This window comes from Phoenix dactylifera, chromosome 1 (genome assembly GCF_009389715.1).
Source record: "Phoenix dactylifera cultivar Barhee BC4 chromosome 1, palm_55x_up_171113_PBpolish2nd_filt_p, whole genome shotgun sequence".
NCBI lineage: Eukaryota > Viridiplantae > Streptophyta > Magnoliopsida > Arecales > Arecaceae > Phoenix > Phoenix dactylifera.
The window spans coordinates 24,663,990-24,688,833 of NC_052392.1; the positions used below are offsets into that span (position 1 = coordinate 24,663,990).

The 24,844-nt window shown below is 37.1% G+C and overlaps 1 protein-coding gene across 2 annotated transcripts; it reads left to right on the forward strand.

Annotated features, from left to right (window-relative positions):
• Positions 1-261: 261 nt before the first annotated feature.
• Positions 262-23,048, forward strand: LOC103716791 (calcineurin B-like protein 3). 2 transcript variants are annotated; one of them, XM_008804954.3, is made up of 9 exons: positions 262-381; positions 2,162-2,316; positions 2,509-2,591; positions 2,931-2,990; positions 8,978-9,086; positions 12,938-12,990; positions 16,934-17,014; positions 18,869-18,981; positions 22,712-23,048. In XM_008804954.3, exons 2-9 carry the CDS (start codon positions 2,193-2,195, stop codon positions 22,767-22,769), a joined length of 681 nt encoding a protein of 226 aa, XP_008803176.1. In that variant the 5' UTR covers positions 262-381; positions 2,162-2,192; the 3' UTR covers positions 22,770-23,048. The 2 variants fall into 2 exon arrangements, with proteins under 2 accessions (XP_008803176.1, XP_008803178.1); XM_008804956.4 differs by lacking the exon at positions 262-381 and adding an exon at positions 429-2,062 and having other exon boundaries at positions 22,712-23,025.
• Positions 23,049-24,844: the final 1,796 nt, after the last annotated feature.

The window sequence follows — 24,844 nt, forward strand, 5'->3', positions numbered from 1 at the left end:
CTTTTATTCTCATCAAATTCTATACAAATTATTCATAAATATATAGAAAATATAATAATTACCGAATTGTAAGATACTAAATATAATAATTTTAGAACGAGAATTAGATCATCTTTGCCTTAAGGGCCGTCAATATCTTACAATCCTATTTGGACCACCGTCACCATCTTATATAATTTTTTATCATAACTTTCGCGGCGGTTCAAGGGGAGCTGCACGTCCCAGTCATCCTCATCATTTGTCTCAACCCAAAGTACATAATATTATAAATATAAATTGGGCGTCTCTTTCCGAAGGGGTTGGAGGCCCCAAAACGAGAGATATGTTGCTGATTCCGCCGTCACCCTCACCCTTTCTCTCTCCTTTGATCCTTCTTCAAAGGCAAGACGAGAATCTCTCTCTCCCCTCTTGGAATTTTTTAATCTTTTGTTTTTCTTCGGGCATTGGGGGTATCAGGATCGACGGGCGAGCCTGACGCGTTTTGATTTTGCTACCGATTGTTCGAATTTCGTTTTTTAGATCTATCTAGAATGAAAAAGTTCGTATTTGTTTATCAAAAAAAAAAAAGTTCGTATTTTCTGTGGGTTCTGAACCGGACTCGATCGTTCTTTCTTTGACGTTTTGTCTGATTTTGTTGGGCAAATTAAGGGTTTGCGTTAATGGCTTGATGGAGGTTCCGTTTTCTTCGATTTCTACGTGCATTGGGTGGAGTTTAATCTAAAAAGGGAAAAGAAAGAAGGGATGATGGTGCGAAATTAAGCAAATCGAATGAAAAAAATTCTAGATGTGGATACAATGAGTTAGATTTCTCCCCCTTCCAATGTTACTTGTATAAAAAGAGGAGAAAATGGCACTACGTAGGAGATGCAATTAGATGCTGTTGTTATTAGAGTCCAAGTTTCCCTGTAGATACGCTGCAGCATTTAAACATCCATATCCTTTGCCATTTTATTGACACAAGGTTCTTCAAAGTTATTGATTATAGGGTGACAGAATTGCTTTGCCTTGAAAAGTTGGCCAGATTTGCCTTTTTCTTATTTGATTAAGGGTTTTCAGTCTGAAATTTGAAGGTATTGCCATTTCAAATAGGGTTCAAAGTCACTTGTCATTCTACACAATCCCTTATGTTTGAAGGTGGGGACAAGCTGTATATGGCTAACACATTTGTACCCACCAAATTTTTATCTAGTCACCCACAGATACCCTTTTGCTTGAAATTTTTATCTATTTGACTGCTCAATTTACAATTTTTTTTAGTGTACAAGCAGGACCCCTCATAATTCATTCATGACAGCTTATGATTTTTTTAAAAAACCCACATAAGAGTTTCAAGCAAGGTCAAGGAATAATAAAGTCTTGCCATTTCAGATAAGGTATGGAATTTCTGTACTTTTACAGTGATCCCTTGCACATGGGCTCAGGCAAGGAGAACCTGTAATTGGTAGAAGGTTATTCCTACCCACCAAGTTATTGTCAAGCTATACATCAGATGCCCAACTTGAGTTATCATGAAGGATTTATGCATTCTTCCTCTTTAACTGTTCCAATTGTAGTTTTAACACAGATGCATGTATACCAAATACACTCGTCATAGCTATAAATTATAGAATTCTCTTTAGCACCTACAAGGCCTAAGAAGTGATGATTCTTGCATTTAAGGCAAGGTAGAGTTGCTGTTCCTTTTAATTGTTCGCACATTTGGGCTTGGAAAATGAGTAGCCAAAAATGGTCAAATAGGTCATTTACAGCCCCTAATGGCCGTCTTGTTCTGGCAATAAAATTGATGCTAATCTCACTTTAAACAGCATGAAAGATTTGTTTACTTTCCTTTCTGACGGTGCCATTAGCAATTTCAATACAGATGCAAGTGTGCGCCAAAACTGTAAATTGCTTATGCTGTATGAAATTTTCTGTAACAGTCAATGCCTTAATTGTGTTTCCTGTAAAAGATTTGATGACTAATGAAGTCATGCAATTTGAGATAAGGTTTAGGGTTACTATTCATTTTTTGTGATCCATTGCGTTTGGGCTTAGGTGAGGAGAAACTATAAATGGTTAAAAGGTTATTAGTATTCCTACCTACCAAATTATTGTCAATACCAGAAGCTCATTTTGCTTTAGAATTGCATAAGTATTTATTGGTGTTCCTCTCGAACAGCAGGTATGGAGTTTGTTGATGAGCGGAGAGTATCATGTTGCAGTGCCTAGAAGGACTTAAGCACTTCTATGCTGTTCTGTTGAAGTGCTGTGATCTGGACCTATATAAGCAGCCAAAGGGCCTTGAAGACCCTGAACTTTTGGCCAGGGAAACAGTTTGTATGTTACATACTACTTTCGAAGTTGCTATTGACATCAAGTAGCATGGGAACATGAATCTTATGGCTCATACAGCTCCTGATTTTTCAATATGAATGGCTAGATTCTTCTCTAATAGCCCGCTTATTCTGTTCTTTGTATAAACTAAAGAACGGTGTCAGCTCACTGAGACTCTGCTTCCTTTGTTTGCAGTTAGTGTAAGTGAAATTGAAGCACTATATGAGCTGTTTAAAAAGATCAGCAGTGCTGTGATTGATGATGGGTTGATCAACAAGGTAAGAAAACCTCATTTAGTAGTTAATATCATAAAAACTAGTGCTAGTCGTGTCGATGATTTCATGTATCTAGTTACTATTTTTATATCTTATACCTACCAGTTAATGCTATCTGCTCATATTTTAAAATATATAGAACAAAAGTTTCTTTTGTGGAACTTCATTTGATTTTTGTATGATGTTTTAATTCCCTAGCATGCCTACATGTCTTCTATTTTTCTGTCATCTGTTGAAAGTTGGAATCTTACTACATCAACATGAGATATGAAGGTTTCTTTTTGAGTGAAAAATTATAATGTTTAATTAGCCTGTCTTCTTATTTTAATTACCTTGCTGCAGGAAGAGTTTCAATTGGCTTTGTTCAAAACTAACAAAAAGGAGAGCTTGTTTGCTGATCGGGTATGTCCATGTAGAACTTGTTATTCATATTTAAGATTATTAAAGCACAACTTCGTCTCGCATGGTGATATCCCCTTTGACCTTTCTATACTTGTAAATGCTCACCATTCTGGTTTTTTTTGTTCCATTATTGAGGCCTTCTAACCTCCCACTCTACCAAAAAAACTCTCATTCTGGTCCTGTATTCATCATATGTTTCATATCCAAAAATATTTCAAGTGTTATATAAATCTTTAGACTTCAAGAGAAATGGTCAGGCATTTTATTTTAAATTTATTGTCACTTAGTTAATCTTATCATAAGCCATATCTAAACCTCATCTGTTAAGACTGGATTACATGTCACCTATCCCAGTTAAAACATGCACCTATCGATAATAATCTAATATTTAGAAGATGGGATGAGGATCTCTTTAATTATGGTGAAGAACATGTTCATGAGCTTCCTGCTCCTATTCATCATGCCATTTTGGACTGTGCAACAAGAATTAAGTCATAACCTCTTTCTAAACTTGTTCATGCTCCAGCTATAATTCTTGTTGCGTACTTTTTGTCACTTCGAACCCATCACCTGGGGTCGACCACGTGACACGGCCGCATGAACCCTAAAGTAACACCTTAGAGATCATGCAAGGCCTATATGATGAACACAATTCTAATAACAACAGAAAAAATCATAAAATTTAGTCATAATAGTTCAACTAATAAATCCACCATTATCAAATAGCAAAGTTTATTCAATTACAAAATTTGAAGTTTTTCATCTAGTATCAGAAAATCAACTAGCTGACTAGCAACTCCATTGCTCGAACTCGATGCCAAACCCATTAGAAATTAGGTATCATGTGACTCTAGAAAAAATGGAAAAAGAGATATGAGCAAAGTTGGCGGAACCATCTCAAACACTCTGGTTTGGGACGTCCTAAGCCGTATTAGCGGCTTATCGGGACGGTTCTAGCAAAGAAACCGAAATGCCATCGCTGGAGGAGGAGAAAGAGAAGAAAAGAGAAAAAAGAAGAGAGCGAGCGGGGGAGGGAGGGAGAGGGAACGAAACAGGGGTTCGGCCGCAGCCTCCGCCGCTTGCACCTCCGTCACCCTCCGTCGGCCTCCCTCCCTCTCCCTCCCCATCCCTTCTCTGCTCGCTCTCTCTCTTTTCCTCTCTCCCACGGTCTTCTGTATCGGTACCAACCCGGCCCGACAAGAGCTCGTACCGACTCGTGCCGCTGGACAACCGGTACGGTGCCCGGTACCGGCACAACAGACCCTGGATATGAGCTTTATAGCCTAGTAAAAATTTTTCATGCACACACATTAACATGAATGCGAGACATCTTTTAGCAAATATATATAGCTAATAGAAAAATAGTAAGATTCATATATGAACAATCTGATAATTGAATAATGCTTAACGAATTTAGTGTATATATTTAAAAATATATATGAGCCATGCCAACATACACATCAAGTTTTAACCGTATGGCAACTCAGTTATTTACATATCACCATAATAGGTGTCTCAAGATGCATGCCATATATCACCATAGTTCTGTTAAACACATCATATATCACTCAATCAACAATTCTATTTAACAGTAATTCAGTGGGATTACTTTTCATTAACTGGTTAACAGAGGTCGGATCTTGACAATAGTATCATTCAGGCTCTGGACTAGTCCGCCCATGCTCCAGCCCATGGCAGACTAAACACACACACACATCGCGTGTCCACCCATCGCCAGCAACCATAATATCGCATCTCAGCCCGATATCACATATACCATGTTTCACACGTGCCGGCTAATTCAGATGCTCCTCTTTTCTCCGATCTTGTAGTGATGTAAAATTTAATTTAAACAAATTTATCATCTTGATTTGTTTTCGGCATTGGATTAGTCACAACCTTGCTCCAACCTATGGCATGCCAAACACATGTCATGCTTTTGTCTATACCGACAACCATAATATCATATCTTAGCCCCACAACCGATACACCAGGTTTCACACATGGCCGGCTAATCCAAATGCCTCCTCTCTTTCCCACTCTTATAATTAGGCAAAATTCAATTTAATTATGTTACAACTATGATTAACTGTAGTTCATTATTTGGAATTGACTTTCTGGCATTGGATTGGTTCCAGACACGCTCCAGCTTGTGGTAGGCCAAACATAATTGTTGCACCTTAGTTCAAGGCTGAAGCAATATATACACCATGCTTCTTGCGTGGCCGACCAGTTTAGATGCTTTCCAATTCTCCATCATACAATTATGCCAAAGTCATGATTTTCTTTAAATTATTTACATCTACATGATTACTATGATTACGCACCAATTAATAAGTAGAGTTAGACTAAAACCCCATTTGGTAGAGCTTTTGGAGGGCCAGAAAGCACTTTTAGTGGAATAGGGGTGTTTGGTAAAAAAATCGAAAAACTGTTTTAACTTTACCAGAAAGCTAAAACAACTTTTTTGGAGCTTCTCTGGAAAAACACTTTTAGGCCTCGTTGGAAAGCTGTTTTGAGTCATAAATTTTTTTTGGACCAAAATACCTATAATAAAATATGATAATCACAAAAATGATAATATTAATATATAATGATAATAATTATAATATTTTATATCTTTATTATTGTATTATACTATAAATATTATATTATATTATATCATAATATATTGATATATTATGTTATATAATATCAAATTATGTTATATTATTATGCTATAGTATACAATATTATATTTCTATATTATAATAATATTATGTTACATTACAATAATATTATACTATATTATATATTTATATATTAATACATATTATATTTTATTATGCTCTGTTGTATAATACTATGCAATGTTCTTTATGATCATTTTGTCATACCAAAAGTACTTTCTCAATTTGTTTACCAAGAGTCTGCAACATTTTAGAAATGTAGTTCCGAAACAATAAATAGCTTTTTATAAAAGCTCTACTTTCGAAAGCTCTACTGCTAACAGCTCTACCAAACGGGACCTTAGTAACATTATAATCCATGCAATATCGAATCATCAACATATGATACAAATACCACAATCATACATGATACATCTATATAGAAAATTTTTCATAATCATGTAGATGATTGTGTTGAGGGATCCTTACCTCTACTAACGACAAACTCAACACACCAAGTACTGGCCCACACCTTGTTAAATGAATCGGGGTGTCAATAACCCTGGTTGATGTTTTTTGTCCAGAAGATTGTTCCCCTATAGAACCAAGCAAGGTCGGCAGAACCGGTACCGGGCACCGTACCGATTTTTCGACGGCATGAGTCGGTACGGGCCGTGCTGAAACTGTACCGACAGAGAAGATGGCATGCAGACCGTGGGAGAGAGAAAAAGAGAGAGAGAAGGGGGAGAGAAGGAGGGATGTTGGCGGAGGGCCGACGCCCTCCGACGGCCTCTACCGGCCCTCTGCGGGCGTCTCGCTCTCTCCCTCTCCCTCTCTCCCCCGTTCGCTCTCTCTTTTGTTCTCCTTCTCCGGCTCTGGCAATGGATTTCGTTTTCGTTGCTGAAACCATACTGGCGAGCTATCGGTATGGCTCGGGACGACCGGAATCATCTGGTTCGGAACGGTTCTGCTGACTCTGGAACCAAGTCTAACATTAGGATAAAAATCATAAATTGAAAATCAACAATTGAGAACCCTCTACTGGGGTTCACCAGCGGTCCATCATTGAGTCCCCTGAATCCCCTTTTGCTAATCCTTTGATCCAACTGGAGAGAGATAAGTGAGAGAAAGGTAGAGAGAAGAGAAAAAAAGAGAGAAGAGAGAGAGGCTCTCCTTTTCAGAATAGGGGGAGACTCTTTCTCCCTCTTTCTCAAAATAGAGGGCATGGGAGGCTCGGATTAAGGGTGGCGGTAGCCCAAGGCAGTGCTTGGCTGTGGTATCATCGACGACGGTGGTTAGCCAGCAAAGAGGAAATGAGAGAATAAGAGAGAAACATGGGATGAAGGGGGTTCGACACTTTCCTTCCCCTCTTTCTATTTTTTTCTTCTTTCCTTTTAAACCCATGATCGGCTCACTGGATGGCAGTCCACACGTTGCGGGATGGTGACTGAGCACTAGAGGAGTGGCGGATTGTCGGCAACTGACAGTTAAAATGGGAGGAAAAAAATCTTGAAATGGGGGAGACCCTATTCAAAGGCAACCCGACGACTCACCGGTCCTAATCAAGGTGAATCAACGGCCATAAGATTGGAAAAGAGAGGAGAAGAAGGGCTTAAGTTCATTACCTAAATACGGTGAGGTCTTGTAGCTGGATCAACGGAGAAACCCAAAGAAATCTCGCCCGAAAAGCTTGAAATCAGTGGCGATTTGGAGAGGGATTTGATTTGAAATTGCTTAGAGGAGGAGAGGCTCCTTTTATATTAGAAGATTTGGGGCTTTGCCTGAGTCCAGGTGGCCCCAAATCTCTTGATTTCCGATGGAATTGGGAGAGAAGAAGACTCCCATTGGGAGTCTTTCTCTCCGCCCTGCACATGCAAGGCACGCGCGCCAAAGGCGGTCCAAGCTCAATTTATTTTGGGCCAAACCGGTTCTAATCATGCCGGGCCATTACAACTTTTAGGTTCAAATATGTAACAGGTGGATTTTATTTTATAATATAAATTGAAATGCTCTGTCATACCAATTCCATTTTAAAACCTTTTGATGAATCAGCCTTCAGCAATCTATTAATGTTACAGGCCCACGTGGGTACTTTTTCCCCTTTAAACTAAATCAAACTCTAAACTTAATCAAAGGGATCAGGCAAACTACATATTGGCAACTCAGTATCAAGCTGGCTCTTTACCTTGTTTGAATTTTGAAAAACCAGAATAATTACCAAATCTTTTATTCAAACCATATTAAACTGATTGCTCAGGAGCAAAGTAGAATCTTAGCCACTTTTTATTTTTATTTTTTTTTGTGTTTTTATCCATTTTATGGCCTCTCTAGTAAAATATTGTGCTATAGGGGTTAGCCTTTCAACTCAATCAATTAAAGAAGCTGTCTTTGATCTTCTATAAAGAGAATGAAGAAGTTGTTTCAACCACCTCATCACACATGAAACTTGTGCTGACAATATTCCTCCCTTGGTGTTTCTCATCAGCAAGGACTGAGTAGCCCTCAAACAGAAGGCCATGTTTTTCCATGAATAAGATAACAAAACATTGATAATTGTAGACAAGCTATTCTGTCCTGGTCTGGTCCCATGGCATGAAGAACTTTGAATATTTGCGACCTTAGTTATAGGCAAGCTTTTCAGTTGCTGCATGCCATGCTGATGCCAGCTGTGCACTAGCACGGCACATGCCATGTGCTGCATTATTGCTAATGCATGGAATAGACTGGTGCCTGGTCCTGTTTGGTGGCACTCTTTTTTTTCCTCCTCCAAATAGTGACCTAAATCTTGTTTTTGTGTTAAAAAAGTAAGTAATGGAAGAAATTTGAAATATCCTCTCAGTTGTAATCTTGACTTGTATGCGTGTTTGATTAATATGGTGTCTGACATAAAGTAATATAATATCCATTATATTAATGCATCAGCATTAAAAAGTCAAACACTTAGCATGCTTAGAATATAAAATAATGATTACTAAAATAAACAATATAAAAAACCATGGCAATTCAAACAGTAATTCTCAAGTATCAATGTTTTTAACTTATTTAGGTGAGTAATAACAATTAACAAGTAATTTAGTTTTTTGTGTTATTTGAACCTATTTGCGTCATACTAAAATTTGGTTTCTTTTTTTTTCCTGAAGAATTTTCTCATTGTTTGCTTAATTCTTGCATTAATGGTTGTTATGGTGTTTTCTATGCAAACTATGAGGTTTGGTTTCGAATGCTTTATAATTTATGATAAAATGACTAACAGAACAATGTAAAAAGTATATATGTTCGTGTTATGCTTCATTTATTATGAGAAATTGCTCGGAAGTTTCACTTTTTGAATTGTTACAGGTATTTGACTTGTTTGATACGAAACACAATGGAATCCTAGGATTTGAAGAGTTTGCACTTGCTCTCTCTGTATTTCATCCGAATGCTCCAATTGATGATAAGATAGAGTGTAAGTTGTTTAATCTTTCTCTGCATGAATGTCCTAATTATGCAACATATACAAGCTCGGTATGCATTTGACTGTCAAATTTGGTCTTCTGGTCCAATTATAGTTTTGGAACTAATGCTATGTTTATAATGCATGAAAAGAGTAAATTTATGACTTTAGTTGCAGACCTATAATCTCAGGCACTCCTGGTAGATAACTATTTTGTGAAAACCTTCAGTACCGTTTAAAGCACTTGAAAGTTTTGGTCATGTGGAGAGTAAATCCTGGAAATTTAATTATGAAAGCTTTGAATTGTACCATTTTGTACCCAAATTCCAGATTATCATTACATGATGGGTGGAATGGAATTTTGTAGTAGAACATGTCATGCTACTTTGGAATGTGGATGCTGGTCAATCATGGCATTGTTATACCAAAAATCAAGTTATCTAGATACATGATCCTTTAATGATTAATTAAATCTTGTTCCTTGAATTTCTAGGATTTTGTCAATTTTATGTAGACTTGAGATGGTTTCATCTTCACTTATACTGCTAGGATCTTTAGTTAAATCAAAGTGGCAAGTGCATATACATTAGAGATTAAGGTACAAGGAGCAACATGATGCACTTGTGCCTATTGTTGGGATCCCTCGCACGCTGCAGAAAAATCAGAATGCAGCGGAAGGGGCATGCGCGAGATTCCGTTCATCGCATGAACGTATTTTAAAACTGTCGTTCGTAGATAGATTAGGATTAAAAACTTTTTACATAATTAGGAAGATCAGATATTCATCTTGTGCGGGTAGATAATCACTGCAAACTGATGATCGTGGTATTTGTTGAAGGTTCGCTTGAAGCCGCACACGCGTCTGGTCTCTATGGGTATCCATACGAGGTAGAGGACCGATCAAAGCTCTCGAATCTTCCTAGGGTGCTAGCTCCCTTGCAGAGATGTCTTTTGATGGCTGAAAACCTCCCTTTGAATCAACTTTTGATTGCCTTGGGGAGGAGGAAGAAGAAGGATGGATCCAAGGAAGAAGAACAAAAGCCTTGCAGCCTTTTTTTTTCCCTTTGTCTTGGAACCAAAAAGTGGAAGAAGGAAAGGATGCACGCCTCCCTATATTTTTTTCTCTGTCTCACGGCTGAAAACAAGATGGGAGAGGTGCTGTTCACGGCTTTAAAAGGGAGAGGAGAAGATCCCACGTATTTTCTAAGAAGAGGGTTCAAGGGGGCCCGCATGCCATCCTTTTGAATTATCTTAAGCGTGAGCTCTTAATTTTTAGGAGCTCATGTTTATCTCCCTCTTTTTTTTATGTTGGCGGCTGAAACCCAAGGAAAGGGAGAGGGGTTGCTGCCGTGATGCACTTGGGAGTCGTATGAAAGGGGGGCCGCAAGCCCTCCTTTAAATTAATCCCTAGACTTGAGCTCCTAAAATTTAGGAGCTTAAGTTTATCTTTAAGAGAGGAGGGGCGTAGCCCCTCCTTTCTTTGCTCACGTAAAACCAAGGGAGGGGCGTACTCCCCTCCCTCTTATCCCCTCTAATCCCACGCCCCACTTAATCAAATTAAGTGGGGGGGGGGGTGTGGCCACATAGATGGGAGTCTAATCCTCTTCCAAAGAGGATTAGGTGAACCCAATCTTTCTCCTTTAAATCCTAATCTAATTAGGATTCAATTGAACCATGACTCAATTGAACTCTTCAATCCTAATCCAATTAGGAGTCATCTTAATTTATTAGATTAAAATTAATTAAGACTTAAGAACTCCTAATCCAATTAGGACTTATTCAATTTTAGTCCTAATCTTATTAGGACTTTAGAAATCTTACTCCAAGTAGGACTCTATTTTAATTTGAAGTCCTAATCCAATTAGGACTCTAAAAATCCTACTCCAAGTAGGACTCTAGTCTAATATGATCAAGCCCAATTAATTAAATCCAACTGATTCAATTAAATTGCAATCCAATTGCAATTATTCCTTCTTCAACTCACTAACTTTTAGTGTGTTACACCAATTATCAATCAAATTGATAATTGTGAATTATTTGTGATTTCAAATCACAATTCAACCATCGGATCAGTCAATACCTCTAATGTGTGTGACCCCATAGGTTTTTATTCTGTTTGGTAGTGAGATATATTGCGATCTCTATCACAATATCATTGAAAACTTCTTTCAATGGGTTGGAACAATTTTAACTCAACTCACCAGGGATCATCGACCATCAAGATAGTCCCTGTGACTCTCACCATCCACCAGTGACACCTAACAGCATGTAGTGGCAACCCAGCAGAATGGAATGATGAACCTCTAGGTGCAGTTATCGTATGATATAGTCCTTCTATCATGGATCTCTACAGGACGAAGGTCATGGATAACTCGTCAAATTCCGTCGTCTGTCATATGTCTAGATTTATTCGACTTAAATTCGAGAGTGAAAAACTCTTTCTCCACTGTACATATTGCCCCGGCCGAGGTCTTATGAACTCAGCCTTATAAATCACATGGGATCACTCCTTACCTACCAAGATCGATAGATTCCTTGTAGGTGCATACTCTACTCCTACAGTGAACCTACTGCAGCTAATCTACACCACAAGGATCCATATGGCTAGAGACCATGTATATGTGCAGTCAAACTACAGCAATCTCACTATGAATAGCCGAAGCACCGTAGGTCAAAGGATCAGTCATACTACTGCAACATCAAGTAAGTCACTGACGAGTGGATAGACATCCAAGTGACTTCTTATCTTGGTCATGCTCAGTATCCTTGTTCTCTAACAAGCATCTGCACTATCACTTCAGTGTCCCTACACTGTGGACTCGAGACTCGTCCATCAATAAGGAAAGTGATCTGTGCACTGATCTCTTTGGATCGATCACCGTCCTCGTGACAATCCATCGATCAGAAACATTTAGAAATTAATCACCAATGACACATGGCTCAAATTCTCAACTCTTGAGAATATGCATCATCATCTTATTAATTTCTTGGACGATTCATAAACACATATACAATATGAATGAAAAAGATGCCCATTTATTATTCAATAATAATAAAGTCAAGTATAAAACTATGTCCCAGAATTAATAATGTGTCAGCCGGATTGGCTTCTAGGGCATAAATCTAACACCTATCATAGGATAGCATGATTCAGTAGGGTACTGTTCCATGCCATGCTATGCTAGTCATGTTTCACGGTTCATAGCAAAAGGTATCGGCCCATGCTAGTCTGTACTGGTTTTCATTGGTTGCTACACTGGCACGCATCCATTTGTATTGATGTATGCAGAGTAGAACAGTATGTACCCCTCATTATGTGTTTGTACCTGGTTGGCATGGTGTGTATGTATGGTATAGACCATGATGCCTATGTCCTGGACATGGATCCATGTTTGATATGGTGTCCTCCAAGCCTAGGCCAGTAGGTGGCAGCTAGGTGATGGGTTGCTTCTTAAGTAAGTACACCTTTTTCTTTTTGTTGTCAAGCTAGCATTTTAACTGCTATCATTTCTACCACTTTGTGTTATCTAAACATTCTTTATAATGTGTATGTGCTCCTGCCTGCATGATTGTGTATGTATGTGCGGGCGCACATGCATGTGCACGCACTGTGCATGCTTGAGCATATGCATGTGCACGCACTGTGCATGCTTGTGCATGGGCATGTGTGTGTGTGCAGGTGTGTGCCTGCCTGTCTGCATGCTTGTAGTCAGCTTCACAATTAGAAGTGCATTTCGCGAACTTCCAGCCCACGCTTTTTGCATATTATATTTTTAATACACATACATTTTTCTTCAAATTTATCTTGATATTGTTGACTGAATTATCATCGATGAAATCTAAATGTATATTATATTTTCTAGTTTCTTTCCAACTGTACGATCTCAAGCAGCAAGGGTTTATTGAAAGACAAGAGGTATGCTATATTTATTTGAACATGCATTTTACTGGTTGTCGAGCATTGAATTTTAGGATGCACTTCCAGTTCAATTGTATATGATTAGGTTCTGGATATGCCAAATTCAAATCTTTCTTTCTACAATACCTATAGCACGCTGGGTTTATGATAGTGTTTTCTAAATGGATGTTGAATTTTTCTTAGTATATGGATTGCTTTTCGAGTCTCTAACTTATTTGTAATATGCTGTGTTCTAGCTTAAGTAACAGAGTCTCATCTAGATTAGATCTTATGCATCATCTATCTTCATTAATATTTTAGATGTCCTTGTTAAAGATTTTTAAAATGGAGGTGTGGTCCCATATATGTAGTAGTACCACATAGCCATAAGTTGTTGCTCAGAATAGTTCAAAGCAGGAAAAAAGAAAGGTGGAAAAACACTTTTAAGACCAGTACCGGGCAGCACATGGCTGATCTGTGGCTGCTTGTGTGGGCCGGTTTGGGCTGAGGCACTCATAAATCGGTCTTGAGGGAGTTCTGACTACCAGTTCCTGGTTGATGTGGTACATACCAGCGAATACGGGCCGGTACACCCAATGCTTGAGCCTTTGCTTTCTATAACTGAAATCTTTGAACCTATGTGTGTGTGTGTGTGTGTGTGTGTATACATTCATAAGGTCATTTATATAAACAGTTTGTATCATTTGATAACACTCAAAAACCACTTGATAGCCTCACTGTTTTGCAAACTAAATAAATGTAACGTTGACGGATTTTACTATTGCCAGTATGAGCATCAACTAAGGGATTTAGAAGGCTTTCTTGCTAGCATTTATCTTTTACTAGCCATCAATTGGGCTTTCCATGTGACCTCCCATTGGCTTCAACAAGTGTCTCTTTTGGAGTCACACTCGAAGGCCCTAGAGTTGGACCTAGGTTGCTATGGAATAACACCACAGCAAGAGAGAGTCATGTCGCTCGAGAGGAACCCTCACAACGACACATGTCACTAGACAGGAACCCCCACATTGGGACTGTAACTTTATCTCATTCAATACCTGGTTGAAAGGCGAAGGATGCATGGGTATCTGTAACTTCTAGGAAACTTGTACTAAGACTTGTAGATGTCTCTAGGATTCGACTTAGTTATGAAAAGGTACAGGGTAAAGCGAGATTTTTGTAAAAACTTAACCAAAAAAAAGGACTATCTGGTGCAGTAAAAACTATATTTAATTGATCAAACACATTGATTTTGGCATTGGCTAGGTTGCCGCTCTGTTTCAAACTAGGCTGGTCAGTGGTCAAGAGGCTGCAGATGTTTCATGCTGATATGTATCCTGTGAAGGCTGATTACTTTGGTTACATTTGATGCAAAAGTTTTTGTGCTAGATATCTGAAGTGCTGTTTGTTGAACTTGGATGCTGACATCATTTGGACGTTTTCTTTTCGTATGAAGATTTTTTTGCTTTGGAAGTCAAAACTTGTCCCGGTAGACTATGAAATGCATTAATTGCTGATTAGCTTGGCCATGTCATTGTTCAGGAAACCCTTTGACCCGAAGGCAGGCTTTGGCACAAAAATTAAGGCACAGGCCTCTTGGTTCCATGTCAATTTTCTGAACAAATCCCATTCAATTTAATTACTCCTAGTCATGGTCCAAATTTACTAACTTGAATATTGTGCATATGAGATGATTTCTTTCCCTATTCTACTTTAAGAGTACTTAGGTGGTCCTTAATTTTAATAGCTTTCAGGTACATTGTTTGCTTCAGCTACTCATTCCTGCTCGTTATTACCCATTGAAATGCTTTTGAGCTTTCTATTTATATGTTTCACTAGCTAGTGCTTGCATGGATTCGTTTAAATAGAACTGTACCAATCCCGTACTTGATATCCGATCCTTTAAATTTTGGAGTTAGAATTTTGTTAGAAGTAAACTGTCAATTACCAAGTAAATTTCTATATTTTTTTATATAACATAACAACAAGGCTTATTGAGGAAGCTATGCACCTAATAGTTTTACAATCAGCTGCTCTTGGTTTGTGTCCTCTGTGATAAAAAGGGTCTTCAAAATATTTTCCCCCCTATTTTCTCTGAGCTGTGACCGCAGACAGAACATGATCCATGTGATGTAACTGAACATATCATTGTCCGCAATGTACGTATGAGATCCATATGATGCTTATTGACAAGATAATGCTTGTCAGGCAAATAACCGCGTATCTAAGCAAGGTTTATTTTTATAGCTCCATCTAAGTAAGCAAGGTTTGTTTTTATGGCTCCATCTTTTTGTATAAAGAGCCATAGTCATGAAAAAACTTGTTCGATGGATGCCCTTCCTATCACTTCCAAAATCTTTGGCTCTATCCATGTTCCTGATAAAGTTAAAATTTCTCACCTATCAATATCATGGATTTCCTCTTCGTGAATTTCATGCGCCTTCCATATGCTCTAGAATTTGATATCTACATTTGAGTTTTTCAATCCTTTTCTATGCATTGATTGTTCTGCTTATCTTGTTTTCTTGTGTTCTATGTATGTTGCTGCCTATGTGAGCTACTGGGATCACCTCGTAGTTATAATTCTGTTTTGGTGCCAGGAGCATACAAGAGAAAAATACAGGAAAGCATAAATGAAAACACAATGATGATTATAGCTGTCTTAAGATTATATCACACTTACAATGGCTACTGCAAATTTTAGTTAAATTAGATTTACTGCAGGTACTTTAGGTTGGCTAAATGAATCCTTTGTCAGTCACATACATGCCATAGAAGTACAAAACTGTATCCTTGATTAATGCTAATGCTTTCAACGCCTTTACCTCAACTTCTATTTGTAGTTTCTTAAATTGCCAGCTCCTCATTCCTAACCCTTTGACAAAGTCCCCTCTCCTTATATGGTCCTTTTTAAACCTTAACTCCAATTGTCATATCATCTTGTTCACTTATTTACAATTCAAGGCAACTCCACTTCCTCTTATTTCTTAGATTTACAACTCATGTTATGTACTTGGGACCTCTTTGTCACGTACCATTCTCTTCATAATAACGCTGCCTGGTCTTGCTTCTGCTGGATCTGCAAATTAACTTAACAAGATTTTTGCCTACAAGGCCTTTGCAAACCATAAAAATCGAAACTATCAGGCACCATAAAGTCCACCAAAACTTGGCCTTGACTTGGTCAAATTGAGACAGGCAGCTTGCTATTTCGACCTAGACTTAGGTCCATGTGGATCATAATTCATGTAAGCATTTAATGTTAGAAAAAGAAAAGAAAAGGCAACTTTGGAATATATACCTGGTCACATATAAAGATTCAATATTCAATGGCAATGGAAATAAAACACCTTTGGTCAATCAAATATTCAAAGAACCATGCAACTGTTCTGATGTCATCCAGAAAAGGTCTTCCTGTTTGTACTTTTTGTATAATTAATACTTGATTTGGAGTGACATTTCAGTTTTCTTTTTTTAGTTAATTGGTATTTTGCGGCTTTGAATTAGTAGATTTAAGTTAGACTTTCCTGTATTCAGCCAAATTTAGTGTCTAGAACCCGTATCTGATGAGTACTTTAGTAAGGCTCCATGAATGACCTGGTTTGTTCTGCATGACTTATTCAGTATCCCTATTACAAACAATTTATGTAACACAACTATCAACAGTACTCTCAGATTGTGGACAATGAACAGTCATAATGAGAAGGAACCTACTTGGTGTTGTTTTGTTTTCCTTCTGTAGCTTAATGATGTTAAATGCCAACTGGGAAACATGTGTTATTACTTTATCTTAGGTGCATTCCATTTAATTTCCTGCTCACATGTTTTTCAGAAGCAAATTGCCTTATCAAACATCACATCAGTGGAACTTGTTCTCAATTTAGGTTCTGATAGACCTCTGCCATGGAGTTAGAGTTGTTTCATCTGGTTACAAGATGCAACTAAAGATTTTGTTGCACAGGTGAAGCAAATGGTAGTCGCTACGCTTGCTGAATCGGGCATGAATCTTTCTGATGAAGTCATAGAAAGTATTATTGACAAGGTGGGCTACTGAACAAATATTATGTTTGAATTGTTTATCAATATATATGCCTCTTCTTCTGCATATCCATGACATTTTTGCTGTCTGATACCTTCAAAGAACATTCAATAATTTATCTATAGATTAGGTTGTTAATTGCGAACAACTGTATTCTTTCCTTTCTATGCTCATTTGCTTTCTGTTTTAATACAGGCTAACAACTAATAATTCACATACATTTCCATGGATAATCGTATCTGATATGCAATTTTTTCCGCATTTCCTGGTGATGACTCTGATTGTAATGGCTTTGCTTGCAACCAAGGATAAACATATCCCATGCGAGAAGTTGAGTAAAAAATATTTTATGAAGACCAATAGCAAGAAGGATGAAGTTTTTCATTAGCATGTGTGGAGATTTGCACACTAGGAGATTATGACATGAGATTAAATTGAAGAATGGGGCATGGTTTAAGATTGCATCATTTTAATATTTGTTGTTTCTTAAATTTAATTATCTTCAATTCTTCAAACATTTTTGGCGCAACGGTCTGTGGCCGAATTTAAGCTCGTGAGAATGATGGTTGGCTTATAAACTTTGATTCATGTCGCCATCCCATAAGATCTGTTGGGATTCATTAGCTGGATGTATGTTGAATGTGAATGAATTATTGCATGGATATAGTTGGTTCACCATATACTCAGCTATGCCCATGGCTGAAGGCAATATAATTTAAGATAGAGCAAGTGCTTCAAGTTCTTGTAATAGTCAAGGTAAGTGCAAGGTAAGAAAGGATTGGAAGAGGTATTTTGGTGCACAGAGAGCCAAATTAAATGTTAACTGTGCCTGTGAATAACTGCATGCAGCAAAAGTATGATGATCGTAGATGTCTAAGGTGTTTTGACCATCAAGTTAGTGCAAAGGGAATTTATATGGATAAAACCTAATGATGGAGTCTTATCCTGTCAACTGCATTAAGAGCTATTAGTCTGTTGTAGTCTACCTCATAGAATGACCATGATTAATGTTTTTAGGAGGTTTTTTCAGTCCTTAACTCACTACATATTCTCATATTGCTGCTGATCTATAACGTTTCATTCTAGGGTCTTCTATGTGACTTACAGTCTATTTCTTCAGATTTCGTAAGAATTATATACTTGGACATTTGGACTAATCTATGCATAAAGATTGCGAGGATGGCTATGATCTATTGAGAAATATAAGAGGTGGGCGTTATATATACTTGAAAGCAAGGTTTGCCGTACTGATTGGTACCATACCATACCGGGCGTATCATACCGTATTGTATCAAATCAGTAGGCCGTCTCGTGCTGTACCGACACTCTATACGCCTTGCTGCTTCGTACCATATCGCATACCGACACTGTAATAGGATGGTACCAATATGGAGTTCAGTATCGAGATGACAAACCTTGCTTGAAAGCAATTCCAACATACTTCTCTTGCATTCGGACTTTAACATAGATTTTTCCTAGTGCTTAAGAAAAAAAGAGTTAAAAAAGGGCTGCAGAGTTGCGCATGGGTGGAGCGCCTCTTAGCCGGCCGGTTGAGGCTTGTTTAAGAAACAACTTGGACGTTGGACTACTTAAGAAGCCATTGCTGAAAAAGAAAATAATAGAAAAAAGCTTCATATAACATGCCATAATCGTAGGAGTGAGTCCTACTACTAAAGGCTTTTACCTATTGTTATAGAGAGATGGATATCATGTTTCATCCATGTTGCTGTAGGACCAATATTTTCTTTCATTGTGGATATTGCGAAAATTTGTCCATGTTTAATTGTCTTCTTATGATAGGATATAAATATTTCTGGCTGATCCACATGGTGTTTCTTTCTTATTCTTTCATCTCAGACTTTTGAAGAAGCTGATACAAAACATGATGGAAAAATTGACAAGGAAGAGTGGCGTAGCCTTGTCTTGAGACATCCTTCTTTGCTAAAGAATATGACCCTCCAATATCTCAAGTATATCCTCGTTATTGATTTGTTATCAATATAGTTATGATATATGTATTAAATTACATGAATTTTTGATGAAAATTGGAATTCTTGTCCTTTTTACTGCTGCATAGCTTGCATATGACATTTGTGGATAAACATAGCACACGTATGGTTATTTGGAAATTTTGCATTGCCTACTCATGGTTATATCTTGACTGACTGGCCTAGGATGGATCTATAGGAATGTAAAAAATCTTCTTCTTCATGTTTTTGAAATTTTAGGAAGTGTCTTCTCATTGTTATGCTGAAATTTGGGGACTGTCAGAGTGTGGTCAATGTTTCAGTTGGGTATCAAGCTGAAATGTCAGTCATAAAAATTTAAACCTTCTGACTGAGAAATAGCACTGAGGTACATGTATAGAAAACATATATTTTGCCTTTAAGAGTCTAGGTATATATCCATACCAAAAGTATGAAAAACTACATATGTACATCACCCTAGACTTACATACGCACATTGAAGGTTTCAAATGCTCTTGGAGGTTCAAGGAGACTCAAGATGGATAATACACCACAAGGTTTCCTTGGAAATGATGACGATGATGTGCATAATTTAAACCTTCTGACTGAGAAATAGCACAGAGGTACATGTATAGAAAACATATATTTTGCCTTTAAGAGTCTAGGCATATATCCATACCAAAAGAATGAAAAACTACATATATGTACATCACCCTAGACTTACATACGCACATTGAAGGTTTCAAATGCTCTTGGAGGTTCAAGTTGACTCAAGATGGACAATACACCACAAGGTTGCCTTTGAAATGATGACCATGATGTGCATAATAATTCTTGGAAGAAGGGGGCAATGTAAGAAAGGTGATGTAATAGTAAGTGGGGCAAACGCTGATGGTGTTGAAGAAAATACTCGATGGTCAAGAGGTCATGAGGGTATTGAGGCATTAAAACAATTGATGAATAGTAGATGTGAAGGTGCAAGGCAAGGCTAACAGAGATAAGCTCACCAAGTATGGGGATCAGGGGCAGCAATGAAAAAGGGAACATGTAAATAAGATGCTAGAATTTGTTGCAGATGCCAGACAAAGGTAGAGAGCAAAACAGTTCAATGGTTTTTTGAGAGGATCAAGACAGTTCAATGTTAAGCTTAAGAAAGACCAATTGTGAGTTAGAAAAGTAAAGAATGTTTGAGCATGCATGCTAGTTAAATCCCAGTTAGTAAACAGTAAACCATAGTCAAGACACTGAGTGAAGGGTAGAAATGAAGAGTTGTACTGGTCTTTGGAGGACATAGTTACCAGGTTGTGAAACAGTTGTAACTCGTAAAACATTAGGGGCATAGTAGCAGAATGAAACTTGAGTGGTGTTGGTATGGATGCAGTATGACAGCAGCATATTTAGTCAAATATGTAATTTTATGCAGCTGGAGACTCTGTTAGTAGGATGCTTCTGCATCTATATAACCTAGCTAAAAAAATCTATATTGATCCATCAACTTACCATGTTATACAAAAGAAATGAAAAAATAAATAAATGTCAAATAACACACCGAACATGTGACTCTTTACAAAAAAAATGTTAAACCAGTGCCCTAGCTATGTTTAAGATCTTAGTTTGGAGTAGTGTGACAAAGAAAACCCACATAGAAGCCTTAATTTGTTCGATTTATGGTGCAGTTTATTTTTAATCCTTGAATTAAAAATATCTGAGTTGTGTGTTCCTTGCAACAAATATTTTTTTACAAAATCATGAAATTTATTTTATAAACTTTATTTCTCTTTTAGAAATTAGACTGCTTTGGTAAAGACCATGCAAGTCTTTCCTACATAAATAAATTTCACTTGTGTAGCAAAGCATTGTGGAAGATAACAATCATTAAAAGGAATTGGCAGGGGCCTGTACAAGCGAAGAACCTCATTGGGGGGTAGAAATGAAGAGTTGTACTGGTCTTTGGAGGACATAGTTACCAGGTTGTGAAACAGTTGTAACTCGTAAAACATTAGGGGCATAGTAGCAGAATGAAACTTGAGTGGTGTTGGTATGGATGCAGTATGACAGCAGCATATTTAGTCAAATATGTAATTTCATGCAGCCGGAGACTCTGTTAGTAGGATGCTTCTGCATCTATATAACCTAGCTAAAAAAATCTATATTGATCCATCAACTTACCATGTTATACAAAAGAAATGAAAAAATAAATAAATGTCAAATAACACACCGAACATGTGACTCTTTACAAAAAAAATGTTAAACCAGTGCCCTAGCTATGTTTAAGATCTTAGTTTGGAGTAGTGTGACAAAGAAAACCCACATAGAAGCCTTAATTTGTTCGATTTATGGTGCAGTTTATTTTTAATCCTTGAATTAAAAATATCTGAGTTGTGTGTTCCTTGCAACAAATATTTTTTTACAAAATCATGAAATTTATTTTGTAAACTTTATTTCTCTTTTAGAAATTAGACTGCTTTGGTAAAGACCATGCAAGTCTTTCCTACATAAATAAATTTCACTTGTGTAGCAAAGCATTGTGGAAGATAACGATCATTAAAAGGAATTGGCAGGGGCCTGTACAAGCGAAGAACCTCATTGGGGCTTGACATTCCGTGAATACTTTTGAAACAGAGAGGTGACTCTGAGAACATGAAAGAAGGTGATGCATGGCTGTTGTCAGCTCATGCTGTAACATCTTGGGCTAAGTCCAGCAATGAGTAACCCTTGTGTTTTTGTTGCCACCATTGCCAACCTGATATCTGCTTAGGATGTTCAGGCCAAGGCAATTTAGGGTGAGATGGGGTTACCATCAACTTTGGAAGACTTGTTGGCAGGAAGGGAAACCTTTCTTAAAGGGCATGCAAAATAAGCTCATACAACCAACGAACAACCTTTTACTTGAGATAATAGGGCAAGATTTTGTCACTGATCTTTCTTTTCAATTAACATTTTAATTATTGTTATATACATTGAAATGAGATGCTTTACAGATTTTTCAAAATGGAAACTTTTTTTGGGAGTCTTGGACATTACATGACACCTCCAATGAAACAGACATGTCATATAGAATTTGACTCTTATAGAAGTTTGGACATGACATTACACATCACCACTTAGTTTGCCCCACTAAATTAGGTGAAAATTTATGAGCTAACACTTGCAATGAAGTTAAATATCATACAAGTGAAAAACATCATACAAATTTTGGTATTTCCTATATTGGCCAGAGTAGCCAGGCACCTCTTGGTTGTGGCCTAACAATAAGTGGTGTTAGTGTACTGTTACAAGCTTAGATATATTGTTTCTCGTGTTAATTGCTTTTTAATTTCTCTCGTTAGATATGGTACTGGAGATTGTAGCTTGGGCTAACTACTTGGAGTCTGACAAATTCAGTTGATTTCATGAACTTGATGATGTTTAATGCTAGTGAGATTTCTGTGTTACTATAACATATATCTTACCAGATTTGCCATCATATGATTTAGGTATATATTTTGCAACTTGTCATATGATTGCATATGTTGGATCTAGAATAAATACATGTGTAGTACAGTAAAGGAAGTGTTTTTTTTTTCATATATTAAATATTTATTATGCTGATACTTTTCCAAGTCAAAGACGAAATATCTGTCAATTAGAAAATCTGCATCTATTCTAAGTTTCAAATGTTTCATTCTCCTGATTTGAACTTCATGCATATGCTTCATGATTGTTTTGCTAATATTACGTATTTCATAAACAGGGACATCACCACCACCTTCCCAAGTTTTGTGTTCCACTCTCGAGTTGATGACACCTGAGTTTCTGATCCAGTGCAAGTTCAAGGATCAGCAGGGATATTCGTGATGGTTTGTTAGCCTCTGTTATAGGAGCATCATAATTTGACCATGCCTAGGAGAATACTGTTGGAAAATATTTGTTGTTAAGAAAAATATTGACTTTATTTCTTTTTCGATATTCTTGTAGAAAATGTTACTTCAATATCCTTGTAGTATGATTTGTAATTGCTTTTGTTTATGAAGGACTTGTATTATGTACAAAAGTTGCATTACTTTAGTGGATTGTATTCTTAGCAAACTCATATCCCAATCTGTTCTAGGAACACTTTTTTTCTTTTTTTTTTTCTTGGCTAGGGCAACACATTTTTTCTTCAAAAAAGAAAATATAAACAGGTAGGCTCCTTTGATAGCTACCGAGCCTCCCTGTTTAGTGCAGTGGTCTCTAGAATTGATGGATTTTGATAGTCTTTGTGATTATTAAACCACCGAACAGGTTTGCTAATGAATCGTGGAAGATCTTTCATGTCTAACCCCGCTGTTTAGGACATAATGCTATACTTGAGTGGTGTATTGGGTAGACTATATTTGTTCTAGTTGCATCGTGTTTGTTTTGCTTATTTTATAATAATAAAATATGTTTCATAAGCAATGTCACTAAGGAGTATGGTTTAAAGTCCATGATGCCAACATAATGCCCTTTTTTCCTCTCATCCTTTTCATCATCTACAAGAGCAGTATTGACAATATTAAATCAAATTTGAAACTCAAAATGAATGATATTGATATGACACAGCAATTGTCTGCGTCCAAGATAATGGCAGGTTATGTGATAAATGAGAACTCGTGATGGCAAGTCTGAGTGCTTAACTTACCGAAGCGATTAAATATTATTTTAGTCACGTGCCTGAGGGTGCAATCGAGCTTGAGCCTAGTCGAGAAGCTAGAGGCTTAAGCTTGACTCGTTTGACTCGTTTTTAAATATTAGGGCTCAAAATTTGATTCGAGATTGATCTAGTCTTAATATTCAAGTTTCAACTTGACTCGTTCAAAAACAAAAAAACAACACTTGAGATTTACTTGACTTGATTCGAATATTAACTGAGCTATATTTGAGTTGGAGTTCAAGCTCAAAGTTGAGCCTTAGTCATAGTGAAAAATATGCTTAATATAAACTATAACATAATATTATATTTTTAAATATTAAATTAAAAATATATATTATAAATAAAATATAATATTATTAAGAATATATATGTTCGATTAAATTCGTGTGCTTTTGAGTCAAGTATTTTGCTACTTGAGTTTGACTCAAAAAACTGTTTGAGCTACTCAAGTTTGAATAATAATCGAGTCAAATCAAGCTTAAACTCGAGCGAAGCTTGAGCAGTGTGCTTCTAAGCTCATCTGCACCCTTATCACTGCCGCAAAATCAATTTTTGACCAACCAGGTATGTACGAAAATTGTTTCATACTCTATTTCTGATTTTAAGTTGGATCAGCGTACAAAATTTTCTCCAGTTCTTGTCATCTACTATTAGGTTTCTGAAGCTATTGACCAAGCCCATTTTAATTGCAGCAGTTGAATTATGTCTGAAGCTACATCCTCTTGGCATTCCAGCGAACATGATTACAAACAGATAATTACAACTTGTTATCGCATGTTAATTGGATGGATTTCAAAGTCATCTCATCCATAATCTCTGTATGGAAAGTGATGTCTCAGCAGTCCCCAAAAGTTAAAATTCAGATACAAATGTGGGCACGTGAATGCAAAGTGAATATTTTGTGCTGCAAATCACCTCAGCTCCTATGAAATCTAAAAGTTGGATTTGTAACACAAAAACAACTTAAGGTTAAGTGTCCAATGAAATTGCTTAAAATCCACTCATTCTGAAATCTTCTACTTGCACTCATTTTTAAAACGCTGTGAAAAGTGTTTCTAAAATATCTACTTTGTCGAACGGCACACCCGCATCCATACCTACATTTGCATTTAAAACCATCTTTGATATCATATTAGGAACGTAAAACACCCTGCATTTACTGCTAGCTGCCAATTTACCCGATCCTTTTTTCCCATTCATATGGATTTCAGA